The sequence below is a fragment of the Mizuhopecten yessoensis genome, unplaced genomic scaffold, assembly GCF_002113885.1.
Source record: "Mizuhopecten yessoensis strain PY_sf001 unplaced genomic scaffold, ASM211388v2 scaffold6595, whole genome shotgun sequence".
Lineage (NCBI taxonomy): Eukaryota > Metazoa > Mollusca > Bivalvia > Pectinida > Pectinidae > Mizuhopecten > Mizuhopecten yessoensis.
Genome location: NW_018406628.1, coordinates 550,271 through 564,626, shown reverse-complemented (window position 1 = coordinate 564,626; position 14,356 = coordinate 550,271). Strand labels below are relative to the sequence as shown.

General features: G+C 36.3%; 1 protein-coding gene across 2 annotated transcripts in view; it reads left to right on the top strand.

The window, feature by feature from the left end:
• The window catches only part of LOC110452321, a 101,942-nt gene that overhangs the window by 21,334 nt on the left and 66,252 nt on the right, over positions 1-14,356 (top strand). For both annotated transcript variants that reach the window (XM_021500765.1, XM_021500764.1), the window contains exons 2-13: positions 6,328-6,503; positions 7,667-7,808; positions 8,953-9,024; positions 9,372-9,446; positions 9,876-9,938; positions 10,110-10,187; positions 10,871-10,939; positions 11,727-11,798; positions 12,176-12,253; positions 12,592-12,663; positions 13,121-13,192; positions 14,047-14,205. In XM_021500765.1, coding sequence (XP_021356440.1) covers positions 6,380-6,503; positions 7,667-7,808; positions 8,953-9,024; positions 9,372-9,446; positions 9,876-9,938; positions 10,110-10,187; positions 10,871-10,939; positions 11,727-11,798; positions 12,176-12,253; positions 12,592-12,663; positions 13,121-13,192; positions 14,047-14,205 — 1,076 coding nt within the window. In that variant the 5' untranslated portion in view covers positions 6,328-6,379. The remainder of the gene's footprint in view (positions 1-6,327; positions 6,504-7,666; positions 7,809-8,952; positions 9,025-9,371; positions 9,447-9,875; positions 9,939-10,109; positions 10,188-10,870; positions 10,940-11,726; positions 11,799-12,175; positions 12,254-12,591; positions 12,664-13,120; positions 13,193-14,046; positions 14,206-14,356) is intronic.

The window sequence follows — 14,356 nt, the reverse complement described above, 5'->3', positions numbered from 1 at the left end:
CCCTTGGTTTCATTAATGCGATGCATGCGTTCCATGATGTTGTATTGCACTCATTGATCTACCAGTTATGTTGAATGATTTCTCTTTTAATATCAATTACTCACAAATACTTCATATATTTAAATCATACAAACAACTGCTCATTCAATGTGTGACGGGCGTATTATATACCGCTCGCGGTAACCTTGTTATGTAAATTATCTAATCCTGAAAAATTTGAATCCAACTTTTAACAATAAGAGAATGTTCAGTTGTGTTCCACTTAAACATTTAGCCAGCCAAGCAATTTTTTAGGAAAAAAGATTGTCCCCCCCTCCCTCTTTCTTTTAAAGTATCCGATGTCTAAATAATCCAGCAGTGTTACAAACCTGCCATTTTACCTATTAAGGAAGGTGGCTGAATTAACAGAACTTCATCAATCAAACCTATTGACAAGGTGGTGGGCTTATTACCGAACAATGGGCTAATTCCTCAGTGATATAGGGCAGAACACCTGTCAAGAGTTGATGGGGAGAGATTGCAGGGAAAGTGTTTTTATGTGACATCCATGTTATGCAAAACCAAGTCATATATACTTTATTTCATACAATTCACCGCTCATTATGATGTCAGATTAAACACTGTTAAAGACACAATTTTATGAGTGTTTACAAACATGGTTGACTTGATCATTGTAAAATAAAAGCATGCATGTTTTTGTAAATATTTGCTCATGTTTTTGGTAATGTGATAAAAATCAGATTTGTGAAACCCTGGAGAGCCTCACTAAAATGAAATCCATTTTTGATTTATTGGTATTGTAAATTGGTATATAATGTTCACGATTTATTACTTGATCATGTCGGTGAGAATTCCTGATGATTCATATTATAGAAGTCTAGGCATTCAAATCGACATGTCATGCTAGAGGTATAAATAAAATGATATTAAATGTTTGGGAAATGAGATTTAAATCCTCTGAAGCCGATATATACACAAAGATACAATCCTGGTGTAACTCCCAAATAGGTTTTACCCACGGACACAATCCTGGTATATCTTGACCTCTTCGGTTTCATTACATTGCTAATCCAATCATGCCTGGTAAATAAGCTGTATAAATATGCTGTGATTGACTTTATGGTCTAGGTGAATTAATAACTAATTTGAAATGGTTCAGTCAACATGACCATGTATAATTTGCAGTCACAAAACACAAAACTGTTGGATGACGTATTACTCGTTGCTCTGTTTTATTTCATAACTTTTTTCAAAACACTTGTGATTTTCAAAGGTATATTCATTTATTTTAATTTTATATCACATGCAAACAAATAAGTTTTGACAGAGTCTGTCAATATTTTACAACTGCCACTCCTAAAACAACATATACATGTATACATGTTCAGAGATTCAAATACAAGATGACACTACAAGCACACCAAAATGAAGGTACAACGCCGATTCCAAACATTACGGACCTCAAAATACAATATGGTTGGTTTGTCCTATTGCCAGACTGACCTCGTCATTGATTGTGACAACATACATATGCATGAATAATTTAAAATGTTTTTTGATAAACGATCATAAGCAACTCAGAACTCCAGATTTTGATATTGAGTTTATAATTCGCTTTTTAATCCGAAAATCATTATATTTTACTTTTTGTTCTATTTCTAGCAGTGTAATAAATACACAAGAATTAACATATCAATTGCATTAAAAGGATTTGCTTCACATGGTTTCTTCTGCAGAATCACTTATCCTTCTGTTATAACTGTGCCATTGTATAGGTTACTATACCTAATAACCAATGACAATCTGACCTTTCTGTAACATTACATACATGTATCTGTAGGGATATTTATTGGTGTTACTTCGTTTCTACCTGTTTGTGAAAAATGCATGAAAACATGTTTGTGGGATATTTGAGTTCACAATTTTGATACAACAATTAAATGTACATGAAAACATGGATCCCCTACATATTAGTTAGCAGGTATATATTTCACTGTGACATTAAAAAAAGTGTCACACTGATGTACTGGAATGGTTTTGAATATTTAATGAGACTCTCTAACCTAGAAGATATTATCATGGTTATATTCATGAAGCAATTCATAAAACATCAGAACATCACAACTTTTTAGTTGGAGCGATGATCACCAACAGGATCTTATCTCTTTTTTATCATTATTGGTATTGACACGTTTTTGAAAGGTTGTTCAAGGTATTGTTGTGACCGTATATATATAGTGACCGAGATGACTTTGTGGGCTGATCATCAGCAAGTCACGTACATCGATTTGCCCCATAGGGATGTGCAGCGGTGCATAACGACATCTGTGGTAGTTTACGCTGAGTCAAGCCGCTTTACGAATGTGTTTTACGTAATGTTGGTCTGGTCGTAGATTACACAAACCGTTGCAAGCATAGTCGTAGATTACACAAACCGTTGCAAGCATATTGATAGCACTTATACATATATTTTGCAGCCTTCTTACAACAATTTGATGTCAGGAGTAAACAATCTTTCATTTTATATCTCTAAGCATGGGGTTTGATAATATACTGAACTGTAGCTCTTTATAGCTATGTGTTGGTGTTGGAGCCTGGGGCATTGTTTCCGAGAGTACACACCCAGAAGGGTGTTTATATATTTGTGCAGTATTGGAGAAAATATTCTTATATGTTTCGATAGCGGAGGGTTGTTAAAACATGGCATGAAATATTAATGCAACAAGCTTCGATGATAATGCTTGATGGACAAATTAAGGAAGGGGAAGATGAGCTTGCTATGATACAAACTCGGATAGATTCTCTTCTTCAAAATTAATTAAAATGATCCTTAAATTTATTTAAGAATAGACTAGATAAATGCTTGAAAAATCAGGAAATATTATATAACTTTAGAGGACTGATTGAAACCGGACTTCAGTGTGATACAACAATCAAGTCCAGTGGAGAGGACCTATAGAGGTCTTGTACTGGAAACTAACTCTGAGTAACTCTAAGTAAATTCTGTAAGGAAACCCATTTCTGTCTCTGAACTTCTCCCCCACACGAGATCATTGTTGCTTGTACTCTGGCATGCATGGGGACATCACTCGTTTCCTGGATTGTCTGGTTAGCAATTCCCTCAGCTACAAATGACCCATGTCCCTTCACCTTCTGATTCTGCCATTAAGCAATCAGGAGCTGTGGCAATAGGCCATCCCTAAGGCCAGCTTGGTACCTACAAAGGTAATGATAATGTCATTACTCCGTACAGGTCATGTAATGTCAATACTCGGTACAGGTAATGATAATGTCAATACTCCGTACAGGTAATGATAATGTCAATACTCGATCTGTACAGGTAATGTAATGTCAATACTCCGTACAGGTAATGTAATGTCAATACTCCGTACAGGTAATGATAATGTCAATACTCCGTACAGGTAATGTAATGTCAATACTCCGTACAGGTAGTGATAATGTCAATACTCCGTACAGGTAATGTAATGTCAATACTCTGTACAGGTAATGATAATGTCATTACTCCTTACAGGTAATGATAATGTCAATACTCCGTACGGGGTTAGAGAAGTATTTCTTTATTCCAAACTGTTAGGTCACTGATAGAAGGAGGCATTAGCATTTCCTTCACAATTGGTTAATCTCTTTGATCAATGGGTGAGGAAGTTGCGGGCACGTCAGACATTTGGGTTACTGGACATTTATTGCCCTTCCAGAGAAGTTTTGCTAGGGTGAGTCGGAGCTAATGGAGGAACATGTGCATGGGAAGGAATCCATTGGAACTTGGTGCTAAGGGGAAAATATTTTGCAGCATTGATTGAGAAAGGAGTGATCGACCGTCTTGATCTGAGTGGAAACCTTTTCAAATACATGTTAGGAAAAGGGGAGATCGTACTGAAAATAAAGGTGGGACAGGTTCAAATCTTTGTGTTCCTTGGTGGGGACCTTTACCATCTTAAAGATTGTGTCAACCAATTTGTGCAAAGATGAGGGTCGCATTGGTGGCAGTATCTTTTGCCGTGGTTAACCGGGGGAGTGGGTGTCTGCTCATTTCAGCTTTTCTGTTTGTGATGGGTGCATGATATGACAATTACAGTGCTAGATAATGAGAATGGAGATGGTGAAAGGGGCATTATTGCGGTTACATAAGCTTTGCCACTAGTTAACATTAGTTCAATGAAGGTAGCTGAGCAGAAACTTCTCACATGCATCCATGTTGTGCAGCTCACCAAAGGAGCTAGATTTCCACTTGTGATGGCCCACAGCTGGAGCATCAATTACTGAATGCATGTAAAGTGACAACGTGACCTTTACCATCTCCACAGAAATAGGGCAACTGATACCTGTCATGGTGGCCAACAGCTGCTGAACAAGAGAATCTTTGACACTGGAAGGCAAAAGTTCTAAATTTGTCTTAGCTGATGCTGACCTGATTGAGGTGGTTAAAATGTCCACCCTTCCCTGTTCTTTTACTATGGTCAGTGCTGCTGTGTTGGTTCCAAGACATTGTACAGGAAAGTTTGTATGATAGATTTATGTAGTGCTGGGTTTAAAACAAAGAATCACACTGTTGGAAACCTCTTTGATTTTTCCCATGAACAAGATCCTTAGAGGGACCAAGAACAGTTGGAGAAGATGCTGGTACTAATATACAGTGGTAAGCAATTATGGAAGCCAAGCTTGCAGCCCCAGAGAACCTAAAATGTTGGGAAAAGGGTTGGTTCATAGAGCCCACTGTCTTTATTGGTGTTCACAGAACAGTGTTGGGGACAAGGGTTGTTTCATAGAGCCCACTGTATTTATGGGCGTTCAGATAACAGTGTTGAGGACAAGGGTTTCTTAATAGAGCCCACTGTCTTTATGAGTTTTTAGAGAACAGTGTTGGGGAAAATTGTTGTTTCATAGAGCCCACTGTCTTTAAAGGTGTTCACAGAACAGTTTTGGGGAAAATTGTTGCTTCATAGAGCCTACTTCCTTTATGGGCGGTCAGAGAACAGTGTTGGGGACAAGGGTTGCTTCATAGAGTCCACTGTCTTTATGGGTGTTCAGATAACAGTGTTGGGGAGAATTATTGCTTCATAGAGCCCACTGTATTTATGGGCGTTCAGAGAACAGTGTTGGGGACAAGGGTTGCTTCATAGAGCCAACTGTCTTTATGGGCGTTCAGAGAACAGTGTTGGGGAGAATTATTGCTTCATAGAGTCCACTGTCTTTATTGGTGCTCAGAGAACAGTGTTGGAGACAAGGGTTGCTTCATAGAGCCCACTGTCGTTATGGGTGTTCACAGAACCGTGTTGGGGACAAGGGTTTCATAATAGAGCCCACTGTCTTTATGAGTTTTTAGAGAACAGTGTTGGGGAAAATTGTTGCTTCATAGAGCCCACTGTCTTTATGGGTGTTCAGAGAACAGTTTTGGGGAAAACTGTTGCTTCATAGAGCCAACTGTCTTTATGGACGTTCAGAGAACAGTGTTGGGGACAAGGGTTGCTTCATAGAGCCAACTGTCTTTATGGACGTTCAGAGAACAGTGTTGGGAACAAGGGTTTCTTCATAGAGCCCACTGTCTTTACAGATTTTCAGGACAATATGAAATTTTCCAAGCAGGTGATATTTTGTCCCATGTTGAAGCTAGACCATGAAGTTCAACACAATAAAGAGTTGATTGGAGGTCACATATGACACATATTATTTAGCTTACCATACACACATCCTTGATAGTTCTCTACTCTTGAACTGGCAAACCTTCTTTAGGAAGGCTCTTTCAATTGTTTTGATATTTTGGTGCTTCCCAACTGTTCAGCTGGTTGGCAGAACAGCCCTTGAGGCAGCGTTGTGATGAAGTTTATCACATCAACCTTGATATGTTGATGGCTCAGATTGATTGGCTGGTTTATAAGGGAGCAAGTAGCTGTCTGCCGTATGGGGCATCCGCTTTGTGGGTTCTCTTATGGTGGAATTGGGGGTTGGGCTGAAGGCCGTTGCCCGAACACAGATGATTGGGACTGCGGTTGGTTGTTTTGGGTCAAAAAGTGGCATGACCTTAAATAACCATGCATAGCTATGAGAAGGACGTAAAACATAAACAAACCAAATCATTTTAAAGCTGATTTTAAAGGGAAAATATGAAAAAATATGCTTGGATGAAAATTAGATGGGACACATAAACCCAGTCTTCAATTTGAATTCAAGCATTTCTTATATAACATCCAAAATCTGACCTGTTTTAAGGTACGTCGGCCCACACTTTATTTTCTAGCTGTTAGTCTCTTTCATTAATTTACTGTAGTTTTTTGTATATAACAAACCTTTTCACTATCTATGTTACAGGACAAGAATGGAGAAGACCGGGTAGAAAACTCTATTCCACCCAGAACACAGTATGGAGAGATGTATTGGCATATCTGTGGGTGTGATCACCCTGTTCTTGTGTGTAATTAATGTTGGAGCCACCTGGACGGGGGACACTTTCTGGAATTCTCGTTACAGTGTCCTCAATCATCCTTGTAAGTTTTTTCACTCTCTGTTTTTGTCCTGTGGATATAAAATTTGCTTTAACTTATATTATCTTTTTCCTCTTATTTATTCATTTTTTTTTTTTTGGCTTTTGATACTTCATTTAAGATTTTGGCAACCATTATCACTGGTGACATTTTTTATTGATACGCACATATCCAGAGTACACCGTTAATCTTGGTTTCATGAGTTTTATTTATACGCACATATCCAGAGTACACCGTTAATCTTGATTTCATTAGTTTTATTGATACGCACACATCCAGAGTACACTGTTAATCTTGGTTTCATGAGTTTTATTGATACGCACATATCCAGAGTACACCGTTAATCTTGATTTCATTAGTTTTATTGATACGCACATATCCAGAGTACACTGTTAATCTTGGTTTCATGAGTTTTATTGATACGCACATATACAGAGTACACTGTTAATCTTGGTTTCATGAGTTTTATTAATACGCACATATTCAGAGTACACCATTAATCTTGGTTTCATGAGTTTTATTGATACGCACATATACAGAGTACACTGTTAATCTTGGTTTCATGAGTTTTATTGATACGCACATATTCAGATTACACCGTTAATCTTGGTTTCATGAGTTTTATTGATACGCACATATCCAGAGTACACCGTTAATCTTGGTTTCATTAGTTTTATTGATACGCACATATTCAGAGTACACCGTTCATCTTGATTTCATTAGTTTTATTGATACGCACATATCCAGAGTACACCGTTAATCTTGGTTTCATGAGTTTTATTGATATAACACTTTTGAATCACAAGTGTCCTGCAGTACCACTGTAGGTTGTTGTTTTTGGTACATGTTGTAATTAATTATATAAGCTGCTACACCTTTTAAAAATTTTGATAATCTGGTTTTAATCACACACATATTAGACTAGTGGTAATACCTTTACCCTTCATGTCTAATAATGTAGACATCATAAAATTTACTTATCTAGCATGTAATTATAAGGTACGTAGCAGGTAGCATTGAACAGATAGAGTGTTAACAATTGATATTTAATGAAAAACAGTGTAAAACCGGGAGCTGGAGTAGAGTGTTTCCTACACCATAACTGGCATCTGCCATGTTGTTGTGTATTTATCGGATGATAATGCACATCATTTGTCACTTTCTAGCATTCTGGGGTTTGTGGTCCGATTCTACATCTGCAGCCGTGGACCACTACCATCTGGGAAGTGGTGAATATGGTGGGCGCACCTGCTCGGGCTGTAGCTGTAATGAAAATGATCGTGTTGTTACTGGATGCTCTGGGACTGTGTAAGTCGATGTTTTTAGGTCACCTGAATAATTTGGATGATCTTTCGTTATTTCCTTTCAGCTTTTTGACTTCTTAAAAACTCTCTCTCAGATTTTGATGACATTTGGTGGATTATCAGCAGCCTAAGATCAGAATGCATCACCACGCCAAAGGGGTTTGAGGAGTTGGGTTTTATTTTTTTTTAGTTTCTTAACTCTCCCCCACTTAAACATTTTTACATTTGCATTGCAATACCACTATATGAACCAAGAAGTAGTGTTTCATGTCATAAGACCATGAACTAAAAGTACATTGTAATATGACTGACCAATTAACCAAACAATACCGAAGTCACATTTGCCTCATACTTTGGTTTTTTGGATGAAAAGTTATCTATTCCACCATGAAACCATGCATGGTAGTGTCAAAATTTCCTGGGAGGGTTTCCATGTGGGGTAAAATTGAGAAAAAGCATGAAAATACATGATTTTTAAAGAAAATTTCTCAGGCTGGGGGGGGGTTTCCTCAGAAGCCGTAAAAAACCCTCTGGATCCACCACTGCCTGACTCAGGTCACATGACTAGCTTATAGGGAAAGATCTGCCTTTTCAGCATTCACAATAAAGTTGATAAGCAGTTTCATGTCAACATAACTATGGTTCTTCAATATCAGCAATAAGTTGACATCAACATGCTCTGTATATTTAGTATTTAAGTCACTTCATTAGAGAAAAATAAAACGTGAACCATTAATGTGGTTCATCTCATTTTCCTGTTATGGGGTGAGCATTCATATCACCTGTGAACTGCCTCTGGAAGGAGTTTAATGCTTGACAATGAGTGTGGGAGTCAATTCTTGTCATGCATCAATTTTTTCATTGACCAGTCCTTTCTTCTGTCGTAAAAAGCTTTATGTGTACAGGATAACCATTATGAACCCCTCAACATATTTGTTGATATTTGTACTATGGTATGATAACATGAAGTTCTACACCTTATTAGGTCATCAGTCAAAGTTAAAGGGTCAAAGGTCACACTTGATCACTTTTGGGATGTGTGGAAATATCTGAGTGAACTCTCACTTTTGGGATGTGTGGAAATATCTGAGTGAACTCTCACTTGCTTCTTTTATCTAAATAATTGGTATCATATTTCACCTTTTTAGGTACTTGAAGAATTATGTTTTTGACAACCTAACAACAGAGTCCTTCGCCTCGTTAACCTCAGTGACCACAATGTAAGTATTGTAGACCTTTGTGCTTTCAAGTTAATTAGAACATGGATGAATCAATAATCCAACTAGTCCCAGTTGGTCATGAGGTCTTGACCTTTCATTAGCATTGTCAGACTTTAACTGGTAAGGATTGTCTGTGTCGTTTTTAATGCTATACATTAGGATGAGAGATAAAATGAAAAGCAGATGGCAACAGATAAAATCAAACCAAACTGACATGTAGTGTTGACCATTACATGGAATATTCATGTAATTACTTGGGCGAACAATTTTCTTTGAAGGCCACATCTACTAATGCTTTCAATTTCAAAATCTGAAACTACTTGTAGTTGTTATGCATATCTTTTCAGAAAAATTATCAATGTTCCATCCTTGGTGTTGATCGAGAAGGGCCTCCTAACTTCAATGACCAGTTTACAGGAACTGTAAGTGACACCTGTCTTATATGACACCCTCTGTGTTAGCGACTTTCTTATCTGGCACCCTCTGTGTGAGACACATGTCTTATCTGACACACTTTGTGTGAGAACAACTGTCTTATATTATCTGACACTTTTGTGTGAGACACCTGTCTTATCTGATGCTCTTTGTGTGAGACACCTGTCTTATCTGACAACCCTGTCTGTGAGACACCTGTCTCATATGACACACCGTATGTGGACACATTTCTTATCTGATACTTTGACGCATCTGTTAGAAAAGATTTAAAAGAAAACATTTGTACTTAAGCTCATATCAAATCATATTTAAGCTTTGATTCATGCTTAATTTTAAATCTTTATTTTTTCAAAGTATCATGTATAGTTGGAGTTTTAATATTTCTATGCTGATCATTTTTGTTTTTGTCTTTACAGGACTATTACACAGACTGGACTAACAGCTGTCCCAGACATATCCAACACGGCCATGACCAAAATGTGAGAAAGACATTATTACAATCTTCATTACTTTATCATCATTTAATAATAATTTATCAACAGTATTAGAAATATGCGTTTCAACGTTAGCCAAAATTTATATTTGTATACCACTAAACTGGTACTGAGAATTACAGACTGTGATGACAGTGTATTGTTTATGTTATACAGGATGCTTGGTGAAAATGCAATTAATTTGTTCAACCACAACTTCACCAAAATAAACTGGCCATCCACACTGACACAAGTGTAAGTATTAGATATGACATGTGGTAATTAAATTGTTATAGCAAAGTTTGGTATAACTGGATTAACTCCAATACAGATACATACGGTGTAGGTATAGAAGTTATTATAGTTAGATTAAATACTATAAATCCAATCATTAACATAAAACACCGTATCAATAACCATGGAGGCACGGTAGTCTATAGTTGTAGGACACACGGCTTGTGACCGAAGGGTTGCGAGTTTAAGTCACGGCATGGCACTGTGTTGTATCTTTGAGCAAGATACTTTACTCCGCTTGTTCCAGTCTACTCAACTGTAAATGAGTATGTGGTTGGATAGTGCTAGAAATGTAAGATGCTATCTGTGAGCACCGAAATGGCAGCACCGGCTGTATGCTCCCCAGGGAGTTTAGAAAGATATTGGCTGGTTGCAAAGGCCCTATAACCACAGATAATAATTTGTGAACCGCTTTGAGACGTCACCTACGAATTAGATTGTGATAAAGCGGTATATAAGAACCTCAAATTATTATTATTATTAACTAATTATCATTATTTTGATATTTACATGTTAGATTTTATTACAAGGAACAGCTATGGACCAAATTAGAATTTTGAAATATTTGAAGTTATTTGAAATATCCTTATAAGAAAGACAATATCTTTGCTTGCTTAAAACATGTCCATGCCTCCATATTTCAGATCTTTGATTGAGAACAACATCAATATGATACCAAATGGATATTTCAGTGGCAGTAATATTGAATACTTGTAAGTATTTGTGTTTGATTATGTTTAAAATGACAATTTCATTTTATGGTATTTCCATTTATTAAACATTATGTTCTTGTTAAATCTTAGAAATTATCATGAATGAATGAATTTTTAGGAATGAAATAAAAGCAAATTTGTGAATCAGAATGAATGAATGATCATATTTTGAAAGAATGAATTTATGGTAGCTCTGGTTTCTGCCAGACTCCATCTTCTGTTTTCAGAGTTATTCCCCTTGATCATTATGAAATTTGCATAAATATACATATTATGATTGATGCTTTTTTTGTGAATTTCAAATATGCAATAACCAAGTTAGTGTTTGTCCTCGCAACAAATTTTGGTTTTTTATTCTTGAGCTCTTCTGAAGAGGAACTATTATCACAGTAAAATGAAGCACATTAATCCTTAGAATGTATACAGAATGATTCTAGCTCACATGATTGATCATGTCAGCTATTGCTATCATCTTAATTTGTTGGTTCTCGTGAATTGTCTGTTGTCTGTTGACAACTGAACATTTATGATGTCTTCTCAAGAACCACCAGACTGACCCCATACTTCATACAAAAGTTCCTGTAGAGGTCTTAAGCTTGGCTTGTACGTTTTTGACTTTCTGTGTGAACAAAGTCCCAGCTAAATGCTCTCTTTTTTTCTGTTGATGCAAGTCTGTCTAGCTAGAACAGATGCAGTAACTGACTTAAAACTTGTCTCTTTAGTATTAAAGCACATGAAACTTGGATGACTGTGTAAAGGTCCCTGGGGCCTCTCGCTTGTTTTTCAGAGGTCTAAGTAGAAACCAGTTGCGGTATGTTCCTGGACCTGCCCTTAAAGATGTCAACACACTTCTGTTTTTGTGAGTAAAATAAAGAACAAACTGTTTTCTGAATATCTCAATATCTGAAAGAATTATTCTTAGCATAATTAACAGAAAGAAAATCAGATGAAGTCACATTTAGCTGTAGAAAAGTGGCATCTGAGGCAGGACTTAGCTGGACTTTATAGCATGTCGGTAATGATGCCTTTTGTTTATATATATTTCTGATTACCAGAGGAAAGTGTAGATGAGTGTATTGCTCAAAAGACCATGCCTAGCTATTTATCAGAACTTGGGTATTGTAGCAGGTGCTTGATGTTACCTAGGACACTTACCAAGGACCTTAATGGATGTGTTAAGTAATTTTGTGCTACAATGAGCAAACATTTTATTTTTTTAATTGTTTATATGTACAGGGGTGTAGATGAGAACTTGATCACGGGAGTTTCCAGGACCCACCTGTCCTATTTTGCATCATCTCAGCTGCTACACCTGTGAGTATAGTAATTTAAATCAGGCCCAGATTTCTCTAAAAGCTTGTAAGCCTATATATAATGTTTTCATATTTTTTCATCAATTTTGATTTTGTCATTAAATTAAGAATCTTTTAAGTTACCAGCTATTTTTTAAGGCTTTGTTGATTCTTTTGTTTATATGCATAACAAAAAAATCTGGAAAAAAATCGTCAGCTTGATTAAAATAAAGAGCAGTCGGATAGATACTTTGACAAGTTGTCACTCTGTTCTTCTCCTGATCATGTGCCATATCTAGATCTGTTATAACTCAGTATTTGTTTTTAACTTAATTCATTGTGACCGTTTTTATTTGACAGTAACCTGAGTAATAATGCAATCAGATACATCCAGCCCACAGCATTGGAACAACTGGGCAATCTGAAAGTTCTGTAAGTCAAAAATCCAAAACATAGGGATACCACAGGATACAGTTGTACTGAGTATACATTTAAACCTCGCTACATTATAATGTATTCCGTTACACTGTTATTGCAGACAAAAGTGTAGAATTACGATGATTTGCCTACACTTTGATCAGAAATGTATAACATACAGTGATACGTTTACATTTTTCAGTTATTCTAAGAATTATTTGGTATGAGTGTCTTGTATTTTTTTTTTATCAATATGGTGAAGTACTTCAAGAAATAAAACCACCAGAGCTTTTTGGTGATCATCAATTTTGATTTTTTTTGAAATGTATTGATGTCACAATCATCAAGCTTGAGTTTCATTATGACTGCAGACATTGCGTTTTTTATATATTTGGACAGCAAAGGCAAAAATGAAGAAAAGCATGAAATTGAAATGAAACATATTTTAAAAAAAACCTTACCTCCTTTTCAGAGAGCTCCATGACAATGAATTGACTACGATGACAAAAGGTGTATTTTCTAACATTCCTAATCTGCTACATTTGTAAGTATATTTATCTTTTTTCAAATGAAGTGTGACTATGATTTTTTTAAATTACTTAATTAAATAGAAAATAAAAGTACATGTTCTCTTTCTTGTTGATCAAAATGATCCGCTGTGATAGGTTTTAACCGTTTCACCACTGTAGACCATAATGGACTCATCCAGATCGATGCATGGTAGAGTCTATTAAAGTTACATAGGGTTGAAAGGGTTAATGAATTGACTACTGTATCTTTACCTGTGTACTTGAATTGTAATAAGGTTATTCACTGACAATTGTGGAATTAAGCTGATGTCTGCTAAAGGATCTCTGTTCACTGCTGGCGAAACACTGGAGAATTCCACTGTGATTTTCCGTATATATAGAGTAGCATCCCGTAGTAAGTCCCAAAGTTCTGTTTTCAATAGAACTGTAGCAGATTTTGGTTGGGTGCTTCCATCGACCAGGTAGCTCTTGATCAATTGGTTAAAGTGACAGTACAATTGTATAACAATCTGATGGCCAGTCCTGTTGTCTTCGTTCCATTCATACACTTCTCTTTATTATATTACTTTTATTTCATTATTTATTCCATAAAAGTCCCAAAAGGATTTGTTTTCCTTTCAGAGATGATTTATCAACGCTATAAGCATTTCACAAAAATAGTTTTCAGTACATGATCACATGGTCAGTTTTGGGATCTAGGATCCTTAACCCATTCACCACCGTAGACCATAATGGACTCATCCCCATAAATGCATGGTAGAGTCTACTAAAGTTATCTAGGTGTGAAAGGTTAACACTACTGATTTGATTTGAAAAAAGAATAGTTTTGGATTTTGTTTTATGTAGGACACATAATTATGTATTTCAGAGACTTGGTTAAGAATAAATTAACCATTCTGGAGGAGGATAGTGCGGCTAACCTGCCTGCTTTGATCACATTGAAACTACACAGTCAACAGCAAGGTGATGGCCTAACCAACATCTACTACAATGCTTTCAAAAACATCAATGGCAATCTCACAAACCTGTAAGTACACTATCTTTAAATGTCAATTACAATCTTACAAATGATTAAGTACAATACCTTCAAAAATATCAACGACAATCTCCCAAATCTGTAAGTATGGCACCTTCAAAACATCAATTACAATCTCACAAACCCGTAAATATGACCAATA